Source organism: Cordyceps militaris (genome assembly GCF_000225605.1).
Source record: "Cordyceps militaris CM01 unplaced genomic scaffold CCM_S00003, whole genome shotgun sequence".
NCBI classification, from domain to species: Eukaryota; Fungi; Ascomycota; class Sordariomycetes; order Hypocreales; family Cordycipitaceae; genus Cordyceps; species Cordyceps militaris.
The window spans coordinates 2,329,535-2,352,769 of record NW_006271971.1 but is presented as its reverse complement, the minus strand read 5'-3'; the positions used below and the strand labels follow the sequence as shown (position 1 = coordinate 2,352,769).

General features: G+C 53.8%; 10 protein-coding genes across 10 annotated transcripts; 7 read left to right on the top strand and 3 right to left on the bottom strand.

Annotated features, from left to right (window-relative positions):
- Positions 1-122: 122 nt before the first annotated feature.
- CCM_04356 (uncharacterized protein) lies at positions 123-2,056 on the top strand (the record flags this gene model as incomplete). Its single annotated transcript, XM_006669504.1, has 2 exons — positions 123-461; positions 515-2,056. 2 exons carry the CDS (start codon positions 123-125, stop codon positions 2,054-2,056), a joined length of 1,881 nt encoding a protein of 626 aa, XP_006669567.1.
- A 455-nt stretch (positions 2,057-2,511) lies between these two features.
- On the top strand, positions 2,512-4,204 carry CCM_04355 (DUF895 domain membrane protein; the record flags this gene model as incomplete). The annotated part of the gene is made up of 6 exons (XM_006669503.1): positions 2,512-2,533; positions 2,593-2,821; positions 2,899-3,410; positions 3,526-3,560; positions 3,623-3,843; positions 3,898-4,204. 6 exons carry the CDS (start codon positions 2,512-2,514, stop codon positions 4,202-4,204), a joined length of 1,326 nt encoding a protein of 441 aa, XP_006669566.1.
- Positions 4,205-4,818: 614 nt separating this feature from the next.
- CCM_04354 (dibenzothiophene desulfurization enzyme A) lies at positions 4,819-6,652 on the top strand (the record flags this gene model as incomplete). Its single annotated transcript, XM_006669502.1, has 6 exons — positions 4,819-4,882; positions 4,934-5,333; positions 5,394-5,406; positions 5,565-6,121; positions 6,185-6,362; positions 6,428-6,652. 6 exons carry the CDS (start codon positions 4,819-4,821, stop codon positions 6,650-6,652), a joined length of 1,437 nt encoding a protein of 478 aa, XP_006669565.1.
- A 1,742-nt stretch (positions 6,653-8,394) lies between these two features.
- Positions 8,395-9,836, top strand: CCM_04353 (oryzin precursor; the record flags this gene model as incomplete). The annotated part of the gene is made up of 4 exons (XM_006669501.1): positions 8,395-8,679; positions 8,757-8,871; positions 8,948-9,000; positions 9,111-9,836. 4 exons carry the CDS (start codon positions 8,395-8,397, stop codon positions 9,834-9,836), a joined length of 1,179 nt encoding a protein of 392 aa, XP_006669564.1.
- Positions 9,837-10,270: 434 nt separating this feature from the next.
- On the bottom strand, positions 10,271-11,502 carry CCM_04352 (integral membrane protein, putative; the record flags this gene model as incomplete). Its single annotated transcript, XM_006669500.1, has 2 exons — positions 10,271-10,646; positions 10,706-11,502. 2 exons carry the CDS (start codon positions 11,500-11,502, stop codon positions 10,271-10,273), a joined length of 1,173 nt encoding a protein of 390 aa, XP_006669563.1.
- A 2,823-nt stretch (positions 11,503-14,325) lies between these two features.
- CCM_04351 (uncharacterized protein) lies at positions 14,326-14,959 on the top strand (the record flags this gene model as incomplete). Its single annotated transcript, XM_006669499.1, has 3 exons — positions 14,326-14,488; positions 14,569-14,694; positions 14,757-14,959. 3 exons carry the CDS (start codon positions 14,326-14,328, stop codon positions 14,957-14,959), a joined length of 492 nt encoding a protein of 163 aa, XP_006669562.1.
- Positions 14,960-15,153: 194 nt separating this feature from the next.
- On the bottom strand, positions 15,154-16,338 carry CCM_04350 (UPF0665 family protein c; the record flags this gene model as incomplete). Its single annotated transcript, XM_006669498.1, has 1 exon — positions 15,154-16,338. The coding sequence occupies one exon, from the start codon at positions 16,336-16,338 to the stop codon at positions 15,154-15,156; it is 1,185 nt and encodes a 394-aa protein (XP_006669561.1).
- Positions 16,339-16,788: 450 nt separating this feature from the next.
- Positions 16,789-17,442, top strand: CCM_04349 (cytidine/deoxycytidylate deaminase family protein; the record flags this gene model as incomplete). The annotated part of the gene is made up of 1 exon (XM_006669497.1): positions 16,789-17,442. One exon carries the CDS (start codon positions 16,789-16,791, stop codon positions 17,440-17,442), a length of 654 nt encoding a protein of 217 aa, XP_006669560.1.
- Positions 17,443-17,906: 464 nt separating this feature from the next.
- CCM_04348 (uncharacterized protein) lies at positions 17,907-18,401 on the top strand (the record flags this gene model as incomplete). The annotated part of the gene is made up of 1 exon (XM_006669496.1): positions 17,907-18,401. One exon carries the CDS (start codon positions 17,907-17,909, stop codon positions 18,399-18,401), a length of 495 nt encoding a protein of 164 aa, XP_006669559.1.
- Positions 18,402-21,841: 3,440 nt separating this feature from the next.
- CCM_04347 (uncharacterized protein) lies at positions 21,842-23,176 on the bottom strand (the record flags this gene model as incomplete). The annotated part of the gene is made up of 1 exon (XM_006669495.1): positions 21,842-23,176. The coding sequence occupies one exon, from the start codon at positions 23,174-23,176 to the stop codon at positions 21,842-21,844; it is 1,335 nt and encodes a 444-aa protein (XP_006669558.1).
- Positions 23,177-23,235: the final 59 nt, after the last annotated feature.

Here is a 23,235-nt window from a genome sequence, read left to right as displayed (position 1 = left end):
CGTTTGCCCGACTCTCAACCCTACTCTGTACTCCTTTGAAATGGCCTGGAAGCTATCTCGGAAATAAATTGCGAATTCTGATCCTAGGGAAAAGAGGGTCGATTGTTCTCATTTACTTCAAAATGGGGGTTCTAATTGACGCGCGACCCGCGATGATTGACACGCACATTGAGGAGGATGCCCGGACTCATGACGGTATTCCCAACATGCCGCTTCTCTCATCGACCGGGATGAATGGGTGGAGTGAAGCGAGGCCAGTTTTGGGAGAAAACACGACAAGCGCACATCGAGCTCAGAAGCAGACAAGGCCTCTGGAGATTGTGGACAGATATATCGACGAGCCGCGCCCGCTCAAAGTCGCAGTCATTGGTGGCGGTCTCGCAGGAATCCTGGCAGGTGTTCTCCTACCGGTCAAGGTGCCCGGAATTCAGTTGACCATCTATGAGAAAAATGAAGATTTTGTGAGCTAGGTCGAGTATTCCGTTCAACGCACACATGCTCACCAGCTGTCCAGGGAGGGACGTGGCTCGAGAATATTTATCCTGGTGTCAGGTGCGATATACCATCGCATGTCTATCAATCAACATTTGAACCGAAAAAAGATTGGTCCGACGAGTTTGCACCCGGATGTGAAATTCGCGACTACTGGCAGTCGGTTGCTAGAAAGCACAACGTATACCAGTATGCTAAATGTAAGCACCTGGTAGAAGGTGCAGAATGGGACTCTGATGCTGGAAAATGGCACGTTACTGCCCGAAATCTTGAACAGAATGAGGTCAAGACTGTGGAATATGACTTTGTGTTGACATGCATTGGTCGATTCAACAATTGGCAGCTACCAACCTATCCCGGCATCAACGACTTCAAGGGCACTTTAAGACACACCTCGGATTGGGATCCCTCGTTTGACCCCGACGGCAAGAAAGTCGCCGTCATTGGAAACGGGGCCAGTGGTATTCAGGTAGTTGCTGCGCTTCAAAAGACTGTCGCTCACTTGGATCACTACGCCAGGAACAAGACATGGATTGCAACCTCGTGGGCTGGAGATGAAAGAACGGCTGGAGCGCAACCCATCAAAAAGGACCTTCAGGATATCTTTGAGGATTCTGCAGTATACACCAACTACAGGAAAGAACTAGAAGACAAATACTGGCGTGGGTTCCCGGCTGTTCTTCGTGGAAACGCCAAAAACGCGAACCTCAAGACGAGCTTCATCGAAGTGATGAGGAAGAGGCTGTCTAAGAAGCCGAAAATGATGGAGCACATGGTTCCGGATTTCTCTCCCAACTGCCGACGCCTGACCCCAGGCCCTGGCTATTTAGAGGCAATTACCGAGGACAACGTGGATTATATTCGGACCCCGATCCGCAGAGTGACTGCCACAGGCATTGAGACAGAGGACGGCATTCACAGAGAAGTTGATGCTATTTTCTGCGCCACCGGATCCAAGACGGATCTGGTGCCGCGGTTCCCCGTTCGAGCAAAGGGCAAGACACTGGCTGATGTTTGGGCGCCTGGCGGGGAGAAAGGCTACCCATATACCTACATGGGAATCGCGACGCCAGGATTTCCCAACATCCTGTTCGTCCATGGACCGTACGGTACAGGCCCGTCCGGCACCGTGCCTCAAAGCGTGGAGAGCCAGCTGACGTACGTCGCAAAACTGCTCCGAAAGGTGTCCAGGGAAGGTATCAAGTCGGTCGACGCCGACTCCAAGGCCGCTGACGACTTCAACGAGTTCTCCGACGCCTTCTTCAAGACGACCGTCTTTTCGGACAACTGTAGCTCGTGGTACAACGGCGGCAAGCCCGGTGCCCGGGTGCACGGCATCTGGCCCGGCAGCGCCGCGCACCTGACGATTGTGCGGCGCGATCCCCGATGGGAGGACTGGAACTACGAGTACATGTCCGGCTCCGGCAACCGATTCCACTGGTACCTGGGCAACGGCTCGACAAGGCAAGAGGCAGATCCTGCGTCCGACATGACGTCCTACCTTCGGAACCCCGAGGATGTTGATTTAAAAGACATTCACGAGAGCTGGTGGAGCATCCCATAGAGATAGATATGAGAGCCTTGGGCTGATGACAACATTAGATGAAACATACAAGGTTCATGGTGCAGATTCCTTCCTCATGCCGGACTTGTTTGCCGGGCGGGGCTGGTACGCCGAGCCCGGAACGAGTCAATATTCCGTCAATATTTCGCAAGTGCAGCCAAGCATTGTCTCTTATCTGCTGTAGACGTCCGGGGTCCGACTCCGTTGAGCCTGATGCGTGGGTGCATGTTGTTTCACTTGCTTGAAATGACGTGCTCGGACAGTGTGCCGCAGAGCGGAGGGAACTAATAAGCTAGTTGGCCGGCAAATAGAGAAAGCGACGAAAACGGCAATCATTTGTTTACTATATATGTAGATGAAGTACATTTGGATCGATTGTGATATATCTCAATTTTTAAATCCGTTGTGGTTCATTGCCAGTTTACACAGTTCGGCCCCTTCAGACTCCCGCGAAAATGGCCTCCGAGTCGATCCAAGGTACGCAACCCGGTGACGAGACAACGACCCGTTTTTGACGTTGCTAACGTGTCTGGCAGTGAAATGGTATCGATCAACCTTCTTCAACATTACAATCCTCGGGCTATGCAACTTTGCAGCGCCCGGCATATGGGGTGCCATGAACTCCCTGGGCGCCGGAGGAGCCCAGAAGCCGTACCTGGTTAACACGGCCAACGCGCTGACCTTTTGTCTCATGGTGGTCTCTTGTCTCTTTTCCAGTGCCTTGGTCCGCCTGATTGGTATCAAGGGCGCCTTGATCTTTGGAACGTACGTTGCGCCTTGGACAAACTGGGCAAAAAAAAGGGGGACGAACCCGGGCACTGACACGAAACCAAAACTTGCAGCATCGGATATGCACCGTACGCCGCGGGCCTGTACACCAACAACCGCTTCGGCATTGAATGGTTCACGATTCTCGGGGCCGCGCTGTGCGGCATCTCGGCCGGCGTCTTCTGGATGGCCGAGGCCGCCATCGCCATCGCCTACCCGGAGCCGTGGAACAAGGGCAAGGCGCTCGGCTACTGGCTCACGTTTCGCGTCAGCGGGCAGATCCTGGGCGGCGCCATCAACCTGGGCCTCAACGCGTCGCGCAGCGAGGCCGGAAAGGTGTCGCACACGGTGTACCTCGTCTTCATCGCCCTGCAGTGCCTCGCGCCCGTGGCCGCGCTCTTCCTGACGAGGCCGGAAAAGCTGCAGCGTCAGGACGGGAAAAAGGTCGAGCTCGGCATCTTCAACAATCCTTGGTTCGAGATCAAAGCGACCGTCAAACTCTTCTTTTCTCCAAAGTTCTTGCTTCTGTTGCTGCTGATTGGACAGGCTGTATTTGCGGAAGCTGTGTTTTTTACCTACCTCTCGTGTAAGTGCAAGGCTCCTCGATTCTGGTTGGTCGTCTGAGCGACGACAAATTCTAACCATCTCTTGCTTAGTATGGTTTTCTGTTCGTTCGCGTGCCTTGGGATCATTCCTGTCAGGTATTGTCGCTGCGATTGGCGGCAACCTCCTCGGGGTAAGCGACTCTCCAAAGTGAAAGGGTTCCTAGAGTGGCTACTGACGATGCTTCCTTGATAGTATTGGCTTGACAGGACCGACATCCCACTCAAATTGAGAGCCAGATCTAGTTTCTGGACTATCCTTACTCTGCAAGGAGCATGGTGGACTTGGGCGACGGTGCTTTCGACACAGTATCGCCGCACGCAGCCGACCTACGACTGGACAAGCTCTGGCTTCGGAGCCGGCTTCGCCGTCTATATTTTCCTACTACTCGGCTTTCAGTTGAACTACATGTTTCTGTGCGTATCTGAAGCTCGCCTCCCGTCATTTTTCTCTAACGCCTTGAATACTAGGTACTTTATTATCCAAAATTTGGCGGAGAATCAAGAGCAGGTTATTCGCTACTCGGCCTTGCTCCGTGGCACTGAATCTGCCTGGCAGGCAGTAAGCTACGGCTTGGGCGCCATCGAGGTCATGGCACAGGTGGGAAGCATCTACTTGAATTTCGGTCTCTGGGCAGCTTCGATTATCCCGGCTTGGTTCGTTTTGCGCCACATTGGTGTGACAAAGGCGGGCGACAGTGACGATTCCGAGCAGGTGAGCATCAGCGAGCCTGGTGACGTCAAGGTTGCTGGAGATGTGGCTGTTGATCGTGTATAATCTTTCTGTGTGACTTTGGACTATTTGGTTCTTCGTATGGATGGGAAACTTGGTATTTGGTTTTGCAGCTTGGCGCTGTTGAGGTTCTAGAGTAGGCAATCCACGGCAACCATCAACTGCCGGGTCGGTGGACGAAATACTAAGCACGGTAATACTAAGAGCTTGAATGATTCCATAATTATGGAGTCTAAATATCCCTCCAATCTGTTATCAGATCCGAAATCGGAACCCGTTGTGTGCACTTGCTCCTCGTAAGACGGTGTCAAAATCACGCCATTACATACACCGTTTCTGCTGGCCGACGGGCAAGCTCACGTACAGATATACACATAGCTAATTTTATTTATCTACGCCACAGCGGATAATACTGGGAATAAATACCTTCACGGCCACGTTCCTGGCCGTTCCACGTGCGTCGCAATTGCGTCGCCACAATCACGTCATTGCATGGACAATACGCCGAAGCGGGGATAACCGTACCAAACAACGGACGATGGCGCCGAACCTTTATACTACAAGACGTTGAGGCTGATTTATTGATAACATCAGCTTTTCGAACACATTCGTAATTTGGAAAGCCATTCGACACCAACTAGATCGAATACAGCGGAAACATGGCCGACGAAGCTTCCACCACGGGCAAGAAGCCCCTCATCCTCAATGCCTTCGTCATGATGTGTAGGACCGCCTGATAGCCATATGCATTCTCAATGGCTCATTTTATTCTAGGCAGCGGTCATCAATCCCCAGGTTTGTGGCGTCATCCGGATGACAAGTCGCACAAGTTTGACGAGACGGAGCATTGGGTTGAATTGGCCAAGCTACTCGAGTCGGCCAAGTTCCACGGCATCTTCATTGCTGATGTGCTCGGTAGGATCCTCACGACGAGTTTTTTTTTAACTCTTTCCATGTTAACCAATCTAGGTGGTTATGATGTCTACAAGAAATCACTAGAGCCAGCGATTGTGTCAGGCGCTCAGTGGCCAGTGACGGAGCCTTTGGCTGTTGTTCCCGCCATGGCCGCGGCCACGAAAAGCATCGGCTTCGGTGTCACGATTTCGACCACGTACGAACAGCCGTATCATTTGGCCAGACGGATCTCTACTATTGATCACTTGACCAAGGGACGGTGAGTGCAGCTATTTGAACCCGCCATCCATTGGCCTTTGAACTAATTGGCTTTCTGAAGACTGGGATGGAACGTACGTGCCATGTGGCGTGCCTGCAAGTATCCATGCTCACACGACGACAGATTGTAACGAGCTACTTGGACTCGGCTGCTAAAAACCTCGGGCGCGATACACAACTTGATGTAAGGCCCTTGCTCGGCTGGAATTCTGAAGAGCACTGACGGCGACAGCATGACGAGCGCTACGCCCAGGCGGAAGAATACATGAAGGTCATGTACAAGTTGTTCCAGGCTTCTTGGCGCGACGATGCCGTGACGCTGGACCGCGCGCGCGGCGTCTATACCGACCCGGATCTTGTCCGCCCGGTCCATCACAAAGGAAAGTACTTCACCGTTCCCGGCCCGCACATTGTCCATCCCAGCCCGCAGCGAACACCGCTTCTCCTGCAGGCCGGCGCCTCGAAGTCGGGCAAGCTCTTTGCCGCCCAGCATGCCGAGGCCATCTTCACCTCTGCCCACGCGCCCGAGGCGTGCAAGAAGAACATTGCCGAAATCCGGCAGACGGCAATGGAAGCTTTCGGGCGAGACCCCCGAAGCATCAAGGTCCTCGCGCTCGTCACGCCCATCCTAGGCAGAACGGAGAGCGAAGCACTCGCCAAGTACAACGACTACAAAAAGTACGCCTCCCTAGAAGGCGCGCTTTCGCTGTTCGGCGGCTGGACCGGCATCGATCTCAGTGCCTACGGCGACGACGAGGAGCTGCGCGAGGTCGAGAGTAATGCAGTCAAGTAGGTCGCCATTTTCGCAACAGGCAGAAAGAGTTAAAAAGGGCCGGCTAATCGGTTTTACAGATCAACTGTACAAGCGTATGCGAGGTTCTCACCCGCCAACTCGAAATGGACCAAGCACACCGTGGCCGAACATGTCAGCCTGGGTGGCAACGGACCGCTGTTCGTGGGCACCCCGGCACAAGTCGCCGACAGTCTCGAAACCTGGGTGCAGGAGGCTGATGTTGACGGGTTCAACTTGGTGAGCGAGCCCCTTGGTACTTGTCTACAAGCAAATCATGTCATTTTCCTAACTTGCTACCACAGGCATACGCAGTATTCCCGCAGACGTTCCAGGACATTATTGAGCTACTTCTCCCAGAGCTGAGAAAGCGCGGCTTGTTCTGGGACGACTACGCAGTCCCAGGCGGTACCTACCGCGAAAACTTTTACACGGAAGCTGGTCAGAAATACCCCAAGGCAGAGCATGTGGCATCCAAGTATCATTGGAAGGCAGGGCAGACTGCAGCGGAAAGCGTGTTCCCCGAATAGTGTCTCCATTGCCAGGAAGCCACCGGAGCTCGACGAAGGTTCTCACAGAGCGGATTCAAACTTGTATGCAACTTTTTCGGACGAAATACATGGTCGCAGGGAAGTTGATGGTTCCGCAATAGACGGACCGGGATCGAGATTGGCGGTGAAACTAGACGCCACCTAGGACAGTCTGAGTTTCACTTGGTCATAATCACATACGGATAGTTAACCATGTATTGAGATTTTCAGCTACAACGCAAATCTACGTGGAATGGATATCGTATCTCTCGTCGGCACCAACCGGCCATTCTCCAAGACCCCCGTTAACCAACGCAAAAGTGTCACCATTGACTAAACAAATCGAATATTCTTACCTAAATTGAACTGTAAATAAACCACGCCCGCCTTATAGTATTATCGCATTTCAAACGTCGTCCAGCAGTAACCGATCTCGGCAGGTGCCTACCGATCCCACTTGCAAATGGCCGAACTTGGGTAGTGCAGGGGTGTGTGAGATGAAGAGGCATTTGCCGGAGCCCGTTTGGCCCGTGTAATTCTGGCAACACGTTCCAGATGGTGAATGTAGATTGAGGCGTTGAAGCCCTCGCCGAGCTACCTCGGCCTCTGATTGGCTGATAGCCGGGTCCGGACACTCCTTCAGGCACACACACAACCTCCAACTTGGTGATGGAGGCGCAACCTTTTCATCATCAGACATTAGAGCATCAATAATGTCCATTTGTTATCCCTTGTCGACCCGCGATTTATCGACCTGTCACCGACAGTGAATAAACAAGCGAGAGACATGTGGAGAAGCGGGTTGCCGTCTGTAGCAGCGACCGAAGCAAGGACCTGTCTCAGCCTTAATTTCCGGATCGACATATGAACTTTATCCAAGGCGGTACTTCTTGGTATCAAGCAAAGGTTCTGTTGGCTGACGGTTGGTCGCGCGCAGCCGTCCTCTCTCGACCGGGAATAAATACACTGATATTGACCAGTTTGGACGTGTGATGGCAACACTTTACGTGACTCGCTCTGTGTGGTTCTTCTCCAGGCCGCTCGCCAATAGGATTGGATCGATTCCACGAACGGGTGCCGCCAGGGCTGGGTAAACTCCCTCACGCAACGTCCGAAGAAGGCAGAGCGTCGCCGACGTCCAAGCCCCGAGCGTCCGGGGGGGGCTTCAGCCACGCGGTTGGCACCGGGGGAAATCGCTGTTGGTTGCCTGGCCGCAATCGCCTACTTCAAGCATAACAGTGTCCCGGTATATCAGGCCGTATCTGGCGGGTGGGAGCAGGACCGAGGAGCTGCCTTCTCCGGAAGTGATCGGCCGCTGCGGGATTACTGTCTGGACGATGGTTTGCATCTCAACTCGACTTCATGCGGAAACCACTGCGCAAAAGGGGAAACTGTGTAGACCATGGACAAGGTCCTTTGGTATTTCCGTTATAGACCATGAGGCTATAATTCACTTCGAGGTTGGCCGAAGTGAAGCGACCCAATGACCTTCTCAATACGGTGAAGTGCTGAGTGGGAGTCCCGGAGCCGAGCAATTAGATCCAAAGCTCAACGGCCTTTTGTCCACGGTGATAGTATCATATGTCTCGGGGGAGCTTTTGCTCACCAAGCACCGAAATACAAATAGAGCCTCTGCCTGCTTGAATTAACCACTCATCTCATCATCAACACGAGCACCTCATCCCCCTACGACTTAGACAAACTGCACGGTCTCTCCTCGCCTTTGTTTACACATTGCCAACATGCGTCTGTCCGTCCTGCTCTCTATTCTGCCCCTGGCCGCGGCCGTCCCGACGGCCAAGCGATCCGAGCCCGCTCCTCTCCTGATTCCTCGCGGCGTCGGCGCTAATAGCCTGATCGCCGGCGAGTATCTCGTCAAGTTCAAGGAGGGCAGTGCGCTCGCCGCCGTCGAGGAGGCCATGAAGCAGCTGCCCAACGGGTCCGGTGAGATCTTCAGCGAGGTCTTCAAGGGTTTCTCCGGCCAGTTTGACGATGCTACCCTCAGCCTCCTCCGCGATCACCCGGATGTACGTTACTCAGTGACGACATATCTTAATAGAACGTTGAGGACTGACAAACTTGGTAGGTAGAGTAAGTTGAGCAGAACCACCTTATGACGGCCTTTTCTGGCATTAGCCAGAACCCGTCTGCTTGGGGTCTCTCTCGCATCTCCCACAAGGACCCTGGCACGAGCGACTACCTTTACGATTCCTCTGCTGGTACGTGCTACTTTGGCCGTTCCTCCATCTCTGCATTTTCTGGCTCTCTGAGAGTCGTAAACTGACATGGTACTAGGAGCTGGAACTTGCTCCTACGTTGTTGACAGTGGCATTGACGCCTCACACTCTGTAAGTCCCTTTTAAGACATCGAGCCTGCCGCCTCATATACACGACAGACTCGTCTGTTTTTTTCCTCTCTTTCATTTTTTTGCAACTAGTCATCTAATTATTGGAGCAGGACTTTGACGGCCGTGCCGAGCTAATCAAGACCTTCTTCGGCCCGAACAAGGACAACTGCGGCCACGGCACCCACGTGGCCGGCATCATCGGCAGCACCACCTACGGCGTGGCCAAGAAGACCAGCCTGTACGGCATCAAAGTTCTCAGCTACGATCCCGTCTTGAAACAATGCTCGGGCTCCAACGACGGCATCATCCACGGTCTCGAGTACGTGGCGCGGGACGCCGCGAACCGCAGTTGCCCCAACGGCGTCGTCGTCAACATGAGCCTGGGCGGCGGCTTTACGCAGATGCTCAACGATGCCGTCGCCGCCCTCGTCAGCAGGGGCTACTTTGTCGGCGTCGCGGCCGGCAATGGCGACGAGCACAACAACCCGATTGACGCCGGCGACGTGTCGCCCGCCTCGGAGCCGTCGGCCTGCACCGTCGGCGCGAGCGACGCCAACGACGAAGTGGCCACATTCTCCAACTACGGCGACGTGGTCGACCTCCACGCCCCCGGCGTCTCCATCGTCAGCCTGCGCGCCGGCGGGGGCACCATCTCCATGGACGGCACCTCCATGGCCACGCCGCACATTGTCGGCCTTGCCGCCTACTTCATGGGTCAGGGCAAGTCGGCCGATGGCTTGTGCGAGTACCTTCAGAGCATCGCCATCAAGGACGCCATCTGGGGCGTGCACTATGGCACCAAGAACCTGCTTGCTCAGAACGATATGGCACAGTGAGTGCGCAGCAAACACGCGTACTTCAGGACGGTGGACAATTGCGAAATCTTGACGACCCCATCACTGATTCTTGGATAAGATAGCGAGACTGCCTGTTGGTTCACTTGAACATGATTGTACATAGCCCTGATAGACCGATGAAAATAACTAAATGCACTATAGTTCCTCTCTTGATCTGCAAGGTACTAACTTCTCCCTGGTGGTATTTTGCTTTTATTATCTCTGATTATATACAATGCTTCTGTTTCCGCGGTATGTGGCAGCTGGTATGAGCTTTTATATTTGGGTAGAGGTGTAGACTGCAGGTCACGTCGGTGAAACAAACTCCTGCAGAGGCAGTATTTTGGATGTTGAAATGACAGTCTTTGTAAGGGTTTCTACAGTGCTCGGCACAAGAAAACAGCAACGTCTGGTGTTTGGTGCGTTTGCTCATTTCAAGGGTGCTCCTCCGACTTGACCAGCACACGAGTAGATTTGGTTAGATTTGACTGGCAGTCGCTGCCTTTTGCGTTTTCAATGTCGGTCAATTCATTCTCATGGCTTTCCAGGGATGTGAGGGAACGGAGAACTGTCTGGCCACGCGACGCATGCGCGTACGAGACACGGTCTCCAGACGCCGTCGTGCTCCCCAGCAGCCTAGGGAATAGGCGCAGGAGAAGCAGCCGCAGCGAGGGGAGACATGTGCAAATCATGCCAATGTTGACCTCGATTGTCGACCAATAGGCGACCTCCCACTGGTCCCACGTTGGATTGTTGGAGTTTGCAAAGCTCACCAGGGATCGCAGTCGTAGAATCGAGACAACCGTAACACTAGACGCGAGCAAATCAGAATTCGTAGTCAAGTAGTACTCTCCAGGGTCCAAACGTACAAGGTTCCAGTCAAGAACATGATGACGACGCCAACCTTTCTTCTCCAGTGTAGATTTAGCTTGCTGATCTGGCTGAGCGGAACCGCAATCATCACAACGTCAATCAGCACGCTCATGGTGGCATTCGACCAGCCCATGGCGTTGATGTTGATGCAGCGTCCCCGGCCAGGATGCTCGCCGTACTGCGTCCACCAGTAGTGAATCGGCGAGCACTGGAAAATGGCCGCCGTGACAAACGCGACGCCAAAGAGGGCATTGTCGGCGCAGACGCCCCAGAGCAGGCGCCGGACGCCGGTGCCCGGGAACACGCTCAGGTAAAACGCCGACAGGCTCAGCTTGAGCAGCGACAGCTCCGCCAGGTACAGGACCTCCATGATGTACAGCCACATGACAAAGGTGCTGAGCTCGCGCGCGGACATGGTCCACACGTCGCGGCCGAGGCCGTGGTCGGCGAGGCCCTTGACGTTGAGCACGGTGCCGGACACGCGCAGCGCGAGCGTCAGCAGGATGATCTTGTCGTCGGGCCCGAGCGACCGGCTCGGGCTCCAGAACCGCTTAAAGCCCACGCGCACGAGCACGAGAGAGACGGCGAGTACGCCGAGTGTGACGGACATATTGTAGTACTGCCGCGTCTTGCTCCGGACGGGCGCGCCGCACGCCGTCTGCGTCGCGTTCTTGGCGCTCAGCGAGTCGGCAAGCGAGCAGGCTTGGGAGATGCAAGCGGCTGCGCTCTTCTGCACCTGGGGGTCGTGGCAGACGCACTGCGTGTCGGTCGCGGGACAGGTCGATTCGGACATGGCAGACACGATGCATGGAAGCTGAGCGATGCGAGCAAGTCCTCTTTTGTCAGTACATGCTCAATGCCATTCCAAGTCTGACCAAGGACTGTTTCCGGTCCGTTTGTACTTACAGCACAGGAAGGAATCGGCGGCATAGGTTGCGGCGCGGCTCCTACCGCCCGTGGCTGCGGCCGCGATGCAGCGACGCATACTTGAAAGCTGCACGCCAGCAAGAGGCTCCAATATTGGGCCAGCATGGTAAGGCGCGCCGTAGATTATTGTTGGTATTCGACTGGTGAAGATAGGTGTGGTCACATTCCGGCGCTGTGGTTTCTGCGAGTACTATAGCAAAGGTTCGGGGCGCGGGGGTGAGGCACACGACGACCTTCTTATCTAGCTGTAATATAGCTCATTGGGCGGCGTTGAAACGCAAGAGGCAGATTTCCCCTTTCCCACTGATCTATCATAATGAACCCACAGCGAGACAACGCCGGAGCTTTGGAAGCGGAGAAGACAGGGCTGGTCTAGTTCGTCCGGAGCCGATGATCCTTTGCCCACGAGGAGCTACCGCCGTCTTCACATGCCATAATGGCCGCAATGGCATCTACACTTTGTAGCCCCCGGCTTCTCGCCCATGCCCAACTCGGTCTTGCAGTCTCCCTACCCTCACATATTCCAGGAAGAGAAAAAAGAGGCCAGCTGGCTACACAGTCTCCTGCCCTCTTCCATCTCCAGTTCGATTGAGCCAGAGTCCCACCACTGCGGACCGCGCGATGATCTATTATATCAGACGATGGCATACCAAACTAGTGGAAACGCCATTTTGAGTCACACAGGCCCTGTGGCTGAACAATCCTAGTCTCGCTTAACTCGGGCTGTTGAGAGTGTGGAGGGAGGTGCCGTCCGGGGAGAGTAGCGTTGTTGGTTCAGCCTTTGTGTCATTTATTCCAATTACTGGTTCAGAAACTATACTCATAATCTGGGCCAAAGCATATTCGCAGCCCTATGTCTTGGTTCGAAATAGTGGTGGGACTTCATGGGCAAGGATACCAGTGGATAGTACGGATAGTAGTACGGAGTACGGAGTATGGTGGGCCACAAGAGACGCCACTTGAAAATTTTCAGGGGAAGAGTTCAGATGAATTGTACGAATACATACAATGCCCCGGCCGGCCGGTTCCGACATTACTTTTTGGATGTTCCGCAGAATCGAGGCACGGTTGTGAAGTGTGACAGTTCTAGTTCAGGTGTCTCGCCTAGTAACACTCGACATCATCGCGAAATACTGAGTACGAATTTCCAAGTGATTGCAATTCGTATTTTATTCGGCCCTCCTATTTTCTCAATTTGTTATCCGTCATCGTCTCATTGTCCCTAGAGTGGCTGTCGCTAGAGGTGCGTAGCTTCCACATCCAAAACCATAGTCTGGGGGGTTTACAAACCCCATCGCTTCATTTGCCGGAACAACATCATCACGTCTTCGTAGTGGCTTTTCGCCTTTTTTGTACCGCGACGCCGGCATGGTATCTGCGTTTCGCGGGAACAGATGATGTTGCTTTTCCCCGACTGAGACAGCTGGAGGGTCAAAGCGGCTGCGAGTATAGGTTGTCTCGGACATTTCTGATTCGAGATGAGAGGTCTAATTACCCCAGATCAGAATATTGATATGTGACTGCTCACGATTGACTTTCACGGGAGACAAACGTCCCACGTTGCTGGCCAGCTTCTGACCATGATGAGCACTTCCTAATTCAGCATCAACTTGACTGCCGGCCAGGGATCAAATATTCGACATTTTCTTTTTATACAAAGGCGCGGCACTTTTCAGTGGATAGCTACGAAGAAGCAATGAGTGGTCTAAAGTGATAGATCCAATACAGTTAGCTACTGTAAGAGGCAGGTATTAAATACGACAGCTCCCTTAATTAAGAATGTCATGGTAACGAAGCGTTTTATTGACAAGTAATTTAGTTGGGTACATAGTTTGCCCTCAACTTGACATCTTGGTAGCAGCTCCACAGCTTAGGGTAGCACATCACCAACAACCTAAATACTGGTCGTTCCTTATTCTTTCGAATTGGTGGGTACTATCCTCTCTGAATTAAAGTTTTTTGAATTTTGCTACAGCTAGTTTGAGATGACATAGCTCAGTAACGCGCGATTGTGTGCTCGTCATTATGCCACGGCGATTTGCTTGGCTTATTGGAGGACTAAGTGCTTAGTGGGTAGATAGCACAAATCGTGGTGATGACATCAGCTCGTGGCCGCGGGGTAATTCGACCATTGCCGACTATTTCTCGTGGATACAAGCAACCGATGGAAAGAAGCAGGTAATGCAGGATTCCACAGAGGCTGCCATTGGCGGCATTCGCTACTACCATAAGCACCGGTACGTGGAGAGGTCTGGCTGGTTTGCGCCAAAAATATGACGCAGCTTCTTCGTTCTTTGTGGCCCGTCCTCCTTTAGGCTTTTTGCTTGACCTTGGTCCGAAGAATAATCCACGAATGAGGTTCCACTAGCCTGCACCATGCCGTCAGTCCTTCCGCCGATGAGGCTTGCCGGTCCGTCCCCGCCATGTCAGCGCAGCATCCGAAAGTGGGTACGGAGGTACGGAGCGGTGCTTTCCCGATCAAGTTGCCGATGTCTTGCGCGCGATTGCGTATATAGACAGGACACGAATTGGAGTTCAAAGAGTTAGTTAGCGTGACAACATGGCCAACGATGCCTCTGTCCCCAAAGGATAAATAGATGCAAAAGCCTCCCACCTTGTCCGTCCGAGGCGTATTCCTTTTCATCAAACCTAGTTCTGTATCCGGGATTTCCAACTTCAAGCCTTCATCATGAGATCTACCTCCGCCGTTGTCGCCGCCACTCTGGCCGGATTCGCCTCTGCCTGCTCGACGCCTGGAAACTTCGTCGTCACCTTTTACGGCTACCCCGACAATGACCCTCCCGGTCCCGCCACGGCCTACAACTGCGGCGGTCGCAACAACCGTGCCGGCGGTACGTTCTTTACCACGCCGGCGTTAGAATCTTCGTCGTCGACGCCCGCCCTGCTTCATGATGCTAATCGGTCCTGGCAGGCACGGGAACCTACAACGACCCCGTCACCATTGCCACCGCCCCCGGCGAGCTGAACCAGTGTGAGATTGTTTACCTGCCTTTCCTCACCAAGTACGGCCGTGTGGAGGACTACTGCGCCCAGTGCGGTAAGTAACCTGTACTCTGTCTCTGAGAATCAACCATACAATTCTGACCGGCCGTGCTGTAGATGCCGACAACAAGCGGGGCCAGCCTCACATCGACATCTGGACCGGTTCCTCTACCCAGAACGGCGGCCAGGCCCAGATTGACTGCGAGAACCGTCTCACCCCCGGCGGTCGCTACTCCATCGTCCGCAACCCCCCAAAGAACTATGGTGTCAACCGTGAGTCTGTCCTCGCCCGCGGGCTATGGACCAAATCCATGTGCTAACTTGGGAACCTCAGCCGCTCCTCTGTTCTCGCCCCCCAATACTTGCAACACTGGCAACGTCTATCCCAACAACCCAGCTCACTGCTAAAGCGGCGTCATACATATATGAGACTAGTCTCAGCATACGCACATGTAGTAATCCGAATTAAATGTCCAATGTCCATTGTCAATGACACGCTCATCATGTGTGACGGCTATTGCCTCTGGAACAAGTAGAGCTCTATCGACTCGTCTTCGTTGCCCAACACAGGCAGATGTAGTGTTTGGCTGTCTTGAATGGACCACTGCTCGTTCGCCATCAGGTCAAAGAAAGCCCGCTCAGATGCATGTCGCGGCTTAGTCGCCAGAAAGACCTTGGTTCCTGCTGCGTCGCCCACCTTCTTCTCCGCACTCGCGCTTTCTATCGCACCCAGAGTCTCCACGAGTGCCGGCAGCATGTCAACGTTGTAGGTGCAGTCGCTGATGGTGACGAGGTCCCAATGGCGCGATGCGACTTCGGGGCCGAACCGCCCTTTCCCTCCGTCTTCCCAATCAAGGTTTTCGTAGAGTAATGAGAGGCCGCGATTCGATGTGCTCGTGGCTATTCGTCGCATGTTGGACCTGGCTCTTTCCTCGGCCTCAGCCAGATCCGTCATCATGACTGTGCACTTTTCCAGTCCTTCTTTCCGCAGTTCTGGAAAGATGGTGGCAAGGCCGATGCCCAGAATCCCGACCCCACACCCAAGTTCAAGAACATTCAGTGAGCTTTTGGAGGATAGGGTGGCCTTGATGGCTCGAGGGAGTGTCTGTTGGCTACATTTGAGGCCGGGGCACAGATAAGCGCCAGCGATCGAGCACATTGCGAGCACACCAGCATCCCAGATGTGCCGGGCGATGCTCTCGCCAATTTCTTCTTCAACTTGAACAAGATACTTGCCAGAGACCTCGTCGTCTAGCAGGATCCTTCGCGTCGACACGTCTGCACCTTCATTTGAGTTGCTCAGCGTCGCCCAGATTGGCATGACTTGGCCTTTTCTGTCACCTTCCAACGCGTTTGAAAGGATGTTCTGCACACCATGCGCAGAAATCCCCTTATTCGTGGTTATGCAAATAGCCACCTTGGCTCCAGATGCCAAGGCAGTTTGCAGTGATCCGGGGATGGCAACGTTTTGTTTCACCACTCGCATGCCGGATTGCCACACGACCTGGCCTTTTTTGGTCAGTTGCAGCCTTGACTGCTTTGGAGATTCGTATATTTCCGCCATTATATGTAGATCAACAGGTGCCTCTGGGTGAAGAAATGAGTCTCCCAGATCGGTTGTGATTGTAAAAAGCAGCTCCAGATGGAGCCCAGCCTGTCGGGCGACCTTGGGTGGCCGAAGAAACCGGATATAGTGCATGACGGCGAGTTCTAAAGGGCCAGGGATTTCTTGAGGAGTTGGCCATTAACAGGCACGCATTGCGTTGTGTCAAGGCCATTGCCAGTGTATGGCAGGTGTTGCAAATAGCTGACTGTGGTGAACAAAAGTTTGTCGTCCCATTCAAGAGCTTAGTCATCTCGCCAGACGAGCAGAGACAAAGATCGCACGCAATGTGTTGATTCTCTCGGTGTAGTTGGAAAAAGTAGTCGTCCAAATCAATTTGTCAAGAGTATTCGAACGAATCTCGCTATATGTTGATTCTTCGCGCCATTGACCGGTCTTGTGTGGTAGTCGGAAGCCGCCGCTGGCACAGCCGCTTGGCGGTGTTCGCCGGATTACATATTACCTTACACACAGTTGTAGATGAAAGCATAGATAGCCCCAACTCTATAGGAGTTCTCAACTTGTTGTCAAAATCAACCCCCGAAAATGTCTCTCAATCCCAAAGATCTCTTAGCCACTCTTCTTCGCACCATTGAAGATGAAATCATTCCCATGACACGGGCCGGCGTCGCGTCCGGCTCCAAGGTCTTTGGGGCCGCCATTCTGTCTCGACAGAACCTCAGGCCGCTCACCGTCGCGACCAACAATGAGCGCGTGTCGCCGCTTCTCCACGGCGAGATCAACTGCATCCAAGAGTTCTTCACCAAGGACTTTCCGGACCCGGCCAGCCGGCCGGACCCGCGGACGGACTGCGTCTTCCTCGCCACGCATGAGCCCTGCAGCCTGTGCCTGAGCGGCATCGCATGGTCGGGCTTTCGCGAATTTTACTACCTGTTTACGTATCAAGACAGCAGGGATGTGTTTGACATTCCATACGACCTCGACATTTTGCAGCAAGTCTTTCGCGTCCCCGGCACGGAATCGGAGGAGCAGGTGGAGCGGCGCGCTCTCTATAATCGAGAAAACAAGTTCTTCTCAGGGCAATCGTTTCTGAATCTGGTCGAGAAATTGGAAACCGACGAAGAAAGGGAGCATTTCAATACTGAAATACAACGTGTCAAGGCGCTGTACAATGCCCTGAGCGATACATATCAGGAGGGCAAGAAGGGCGGTGCCCAGACGTCCAGCACTTGGAAATAGAGCTCATGATTTCTCTCAAACTTCTGATGAAATGCGGCGCCTCTGTTACGTATCACTTTTTGCCCGTTTCGTAGTCTGGTGCTCATCGGCAATTGCGCGATGTTTGTCCGCCTTTTGGCACGTCATGTCCGCAGTCTGGCATGCCATGTCCGCCTGCCTCCGCTTACCTCCGCCATCCGTCCGCCATCACCGCTCATTCATCAAAAGCGTACCCAAAGATGGCCCATCTGCTCGTTCCACTCAGCGATGCAGGTACGGAGGAGGTGTTGTAATCGCTCCGTGGCCGCGGGCCGAGAGCTCTAGTGAGGACTCACAGGTAGAGCGGCGGGGGATAAATAGCCATGAACTGGTCCCAACCCAGATCATCTCCAATTTCGCTTCAAGTACTACCCAAACTCGCCAGCCCAGAGGAAAAAAATAACTACAAAGAGAAGAGAGCCAGCCGACGCGCGCCCCAACAAACCATGGCCTCGCGCATATCCGACTTTGCGCCGCTCAAGCGCGCCGCGACGCGCGACTCGCTCGAGCCGTGGCTCAAGAGCGTCATCCTCGCCTTTGGCGCCGCCAAGATTCTCTTCTTCGTGCCCCTTCTCGTGCTCCTCCCGCTGCGGGTACCGGTGCCGGCGCCGGTCGCCGCGCTGGTCCGCTGGGGCCCCGGCGGCGGCGGCGCCGAGCAGTACGAGGAGATGATTGCGTCCATCTACGTCGTCTGGGGCGTCTTCATGGTCCGCGCCGCGGCCGACCCGCTCCGCGCCGCCCTCTTTCTCGACTTTACCGCGTGCGCCGACGCGGCGCACATTGGCCTCATGACGCTCATGGCCGTCGTCAACGCGGGCGACCGTGTGCATCTCGTCGGCGACGTCCTCGCCGCCTGGCTCTTCCTCGGCCCGTTCATCTATGTCTGGACCGCGGTGAGGAAGGAGCGCGGACCGGCGCGGCCGAGGTCGGATGGGGCCTGAAGACGGAAGGGAATGTCTCGTCGTCAACTTGCAGCGTGCAGAGTATTCACGTTGGGCTTGGACCTGAAAGCTACGGAGCGAAGTCTCGTGTTTCTGTAACGAGTTAGTCACATCGTTTCGAGTGTACTTCCTAGTATACACCCCCCCTCGAACTAATATATATGTTGCTGCATGGGTCTTGCGACTTGGACAACTCCACTGGTGCCGTCATGGGCGGCGTGGCTTGCATGCGTTCATGACTTTTTGAATCCTGGGGCACTCGCTCACGAGCATTGATTGCTGGTTACGTCCTTCCCTGTCATGCTCCGACTGCTAACTACAACAAAGTGACCAAGGTCGTCTTCTCCTCTAGCGTAATGAAGCAGCAGACACTCTTTCCGAACCAAACCGAAACGCCCGCCCCTGTCTCTTACCAAAGCACCTGCGCGTTCAACCCCTCCCGCACGGCAGCGAACGAGCGTGCAGCAATAAGCGATGGCTTGCTGCATGGCTGACTATGAGGGAAAAAAAGCCACCACCTTGCCTGCGACCCGGCTCGTGCCACTGGTAGGTTCGGCAGCAAACTGCTAGCTTTTTAGTGGGCAACCCCCAACTGAATGGGACTAAAAAATAATTGTTAACCACTCAAGAGATGGTTCTTCCTTCTAGACTAGTCTTCATTCTGGTGGAAGGTGTGGAAATAGACCATTCAGAAAGTACCCGCAGGTACTTTTCTCTAGCAAGAGAGAAACTAAACTATTCTTGTTTCTGCTTCTAGACAAGACACCCATCTTACTGTCTCTAGATTGCGGCTGGAAAAGCCAAGAGGATCTGGTGAGCTGAATGATTCGTCGACGGCAGCCGTAGCCGCCGAATGTAACAGTGACGCGCATCACAAGGCCGGCATTACAGTGTGTTAGCTCTACGAGATTTTGTAGAGGCTGCCAGTGGCTTCAATAGAATAATAATAAAAGGACACAGACACAACCAACTATTAGCTCGGGCTTGTCCGGTGAGTGACAGAGGAGGTGGCACGCACGCCTGCAGAAAGAGATCTCGCTTTTACACGCAACCATTGGCTGCTTCCCAACGCTGACCTGTCGTGCATGCGCTGTAATCCCACAACGTTTTATTTGCTTTTGCGACAAACAAGTAGAAGGACGGAGAACCCCTTGCAAAAGGCAACAATACAGATTAACAACTCGTCATAGAGTCATGCCCCCAACCAACTTCTGCAAAGCAAAGGCAAAACTGCAAGCAGCGGGCGCCGAGCCTCCGTCGCGGGCGCGGGCGTTCAAACCATGTTCCTGCCCCTCATCAACTGATCATCAACCCGGACCTGGACAGTCATGCAGGTGATGGGCAGCCACGCAAGCCACTGGCAAATGCACCCGAATGGGGTCTAACCGTTCCCCCCTCCTCACATTGAAAAGAGGGGGGGGAAACTTGAGAGGCTGAGAGGCTCTCGCTTGGGTGAATTGCTTTCTTTTTCCTTGGAACAAGGAAAATATGGACAAGGCATCAAGATAGGGCGAGAATGAAGAAGATGGCGTGCGCATGAGCCGCCGCCCGCGACGAAACACAAAAGCCCGCCCAAAAGGACAAAGAAGGGGATTCAAATTTGTGTAACACGCCCGCCGCGCTCAGTCGAAAAATTCCTCTCTGCTTCACACCCATTCACGCAGAGCCCGTTTCCCATCACCGCCGGCTCGGGCCAGGCACGGTCTTGTTCTCTTAGTTAGTTGTTTATTAGTGCGAGAACCAAGGGGGGGTTGGGGGCAGGCGGCCGGGGGGAAAGGCCAGCTGACTGCCCGTGCCGTGAAGAATAAAAAAAGGAGACAAGCAAACCAAAATCTGCAACCCCATCAAACATATGCAAAGCCCCATCTCGAGTTGGCAGGAAAAGTCTGGGGGCCATGTACAGCATGCGAGAGCGCGCCTTGAACCACACCTAATAAAAGTACCAAACTGATAAGTAATTTGTACAGATTACACACACGCAGCCACCCGGATGAAAAGGGGGCGGGCAAAGACATTTTTCTTCCAGAGGCCTCTGAAACATCGACGGGAAGAGGACCTACAGAGGAAATGCGCAGAGAGCCTAATTACTAGGTCTTGGATCGCAGGGAATTCAAGTTGGGTGCTAAACTCACGCCCTTTTCTTTTCCCCTCTTGTTCTCTCTTGTAGTAATAGTTGGGCAAAGGAGGAAACTGGATTTGATATGCTTTGCGCCGGCGAGACAGCCGGTCCGGCGGCATAGCCGACACTTGACTGTCTCACTTGGATGGACGCGACTCAAAGGCCCTCCGGTGAGGAGAGGGGGGGGTGTTCGCTGGACGCGACTTTGCAATGCCAAGGGAGGGTAGCAATTCGCATCGTATGATATTCCTCAGGTCCGGCATTTCCGATACTTGTTTCTTTCTCTGCAAATGTCTTTGGCAAACAAGTGCAAAAATGACCAGGAGGGAAAAAAAGGAAAGAAAAAAGAAGGCTAGGTCTCAACAGGATCTGTGCGCACCGGGGACCTTGGCCGTTCACGCAGGCCGCCGGGGGCCAAACTAGTTAGCAAGAGTCATGCAGGTGAGTAAGATCTATATTCGGCGTCCGTCATGCCCGGCTGTGTTAGCAATGCTACGCTATGCAGTCGTTGCTCCATTCTTAGCCGGAGTACGGATAGCGAAACGGCGCATTGAGTGACTCGAGTCTCGCTCAACAACATCCAAGAGCAAGAGCCAGTGTCGTCAACATGATAGACTACGCAAGGCAAACACCATGGCCATTGTTATATAATGTTTTCTATTTTCAACTCAAACTAAAGGATCTCGGGCATAATACTTCCCTAGCGAAGCAATATTATCAATATGGCAAGTTGTTGTAATCTCCAAACCCCCATACTTTTTCCAGTCTATAACAAAAAATCAAAAGTCGACATCTCTCTCCCAGCGTACCTCGTCGTTATCTCAAACGACGGCCGCGGGTATCTCTAAAAGGTTCAGCAAAAAACAAGAATACAAAACAAAAAACATAGTCGACACCAATCTTGGTGTGCTGCGCAGCGCGCGCGTTCCGGTTGATAGTACAGGTTGCCCTTGCGTTCCATCTTGCGCATCGTGCCCGCGTATCTAAGAGACCCTGATATCCATAAGAGGAAGATAAGAAATAGGAAATAAAGCAAATACTCCGGGGTATAAGATTGGGTATCCAGGCTGCTCCGTCCACAGATAAACGAAAAATCAGATTATTGTACAGTCTGACAGTGCCATTCCCTGGACGTTGAAATGGTTCCACGTGATTCGTTGCTCCAACAAGGTCAAGAGGCTCCGAGATCCAAATGGTTCCAATGGCCAGGTAAGAAAGAAAGGGAAAAATCCCACGGAGCCACCGTTCTAGCACAAGCAGGCTTTGGGCGAATTCTCCTTGGGGTGAGAGAGGGGGCGCTCTGATGGTCCAGTCCAGGCATTTATCGGCTTGGGTTCCGGACAATGTCATCACAGTTGGCATCAAAGCGGAGGATGAAGAGACGTATGCTTTGCATAAACTTGTCCGTCTTCTCACCTTCACGATCAGGGCCAAAGAGCGTATGGACAAATTCGGTGCCAGAGCTCTTGCCCAAGCCAGTCTGGCGCTTCTTGGCAGCCTTGAGCATGGGAGCCTCGCAGGCCTTGAGGAGAAGTCGCAGTTTATCCATGAGGCGCTCACCTGACTCGAGGAAATCATCGAGCAACTCGCGGCTTTCGGGGTTGCGAACACTGCCAACAACATTCTCTGAGACCTTGATTTTGGAGTTGAGCTGGATCAGAAGAAGCCAAAGTTCACCCGCAATGTCGGCGATGGGAGCGCCACGGCCTTCACGGTAGACAGTCCAATCAAAAATCCACTTGCCTAGGCTGTTGAAGTCGAAGACACTGCCGAGCAGAAGAATAGGCCTCTCCTCAGGGTCCCAATTTTTAAGGGCATAGCCGGCAGGGATTTTGTGCTTCTTTGCGTCAGCCTCGGTAGCCTTGCGAGGAGCAGGAGGCTCGTCAGGCTTGGGCTTGTGGGAGCTTGGGGGACGGGCAGTGGACGGGCGCTTGGGAGTGGCCATGGAGGCATGGCGGGAGTGATTGAAGCTGGTGGGGGGGCGTGTCTGGAAACGCGGCGTCTGAGGAGACTCGCGAGGGGTGAAGCGCTCAGGGCCGGGTGTAGCAGCGCCATAGGCAGGGTAATCGTAGCCATTGGGGTAGTAGTAGGGGGGAGTCTGGGTCTGCTGATAACCATGCGCGTTAGTGTACCGCCCTCCGTCATGATATCCGTGGTGTTTGTCGCGAGGCTGGCCGGTGCAGCAGCGTGCCTGAGCTGGCAGAACGTAGGTACCGGCCATCGTTTCAAGAATCTCGTCCTCGTCGGATTCTCCATATGGAGTGGAAGCCCGGACATGGGAATACGAGTGTCTGCGATCACCCCGCGGGGGGGTGTGGAACGAAGCCGGAGGTCGGCGCGACGACGAGAAATATTTGGGACTCACATCAACATCAACCCTGGCGGCGTAGACTCCATCGCTGGTGTAGCGCGGCGAGTCCCATTGTTGGGGACTGTAGACGGGCGGCTGCGGGCGTGGCTGCGGGTGAGGCGGGAAGGGAGACCGCTGCGAGTAGCTGGCGGCCCTTCCATGAGCGGCACGCGTGGCAGGGCGAATTGGAGTCGTCGGGGTGTCGAAGGTCCAGTCTCGTCGCGGCGAAGGGGTAGCAGAATAGTCGCGATAGTCGCGATCGTACTGGGGGGTGGAACCCGGCGTCATGGGTGACGGAAAGTTCATCTTGTGTGGGTTGGGTGATGCGAGGCTCGGATTTTTTTTGGGAGATTTTTGAATTTTGA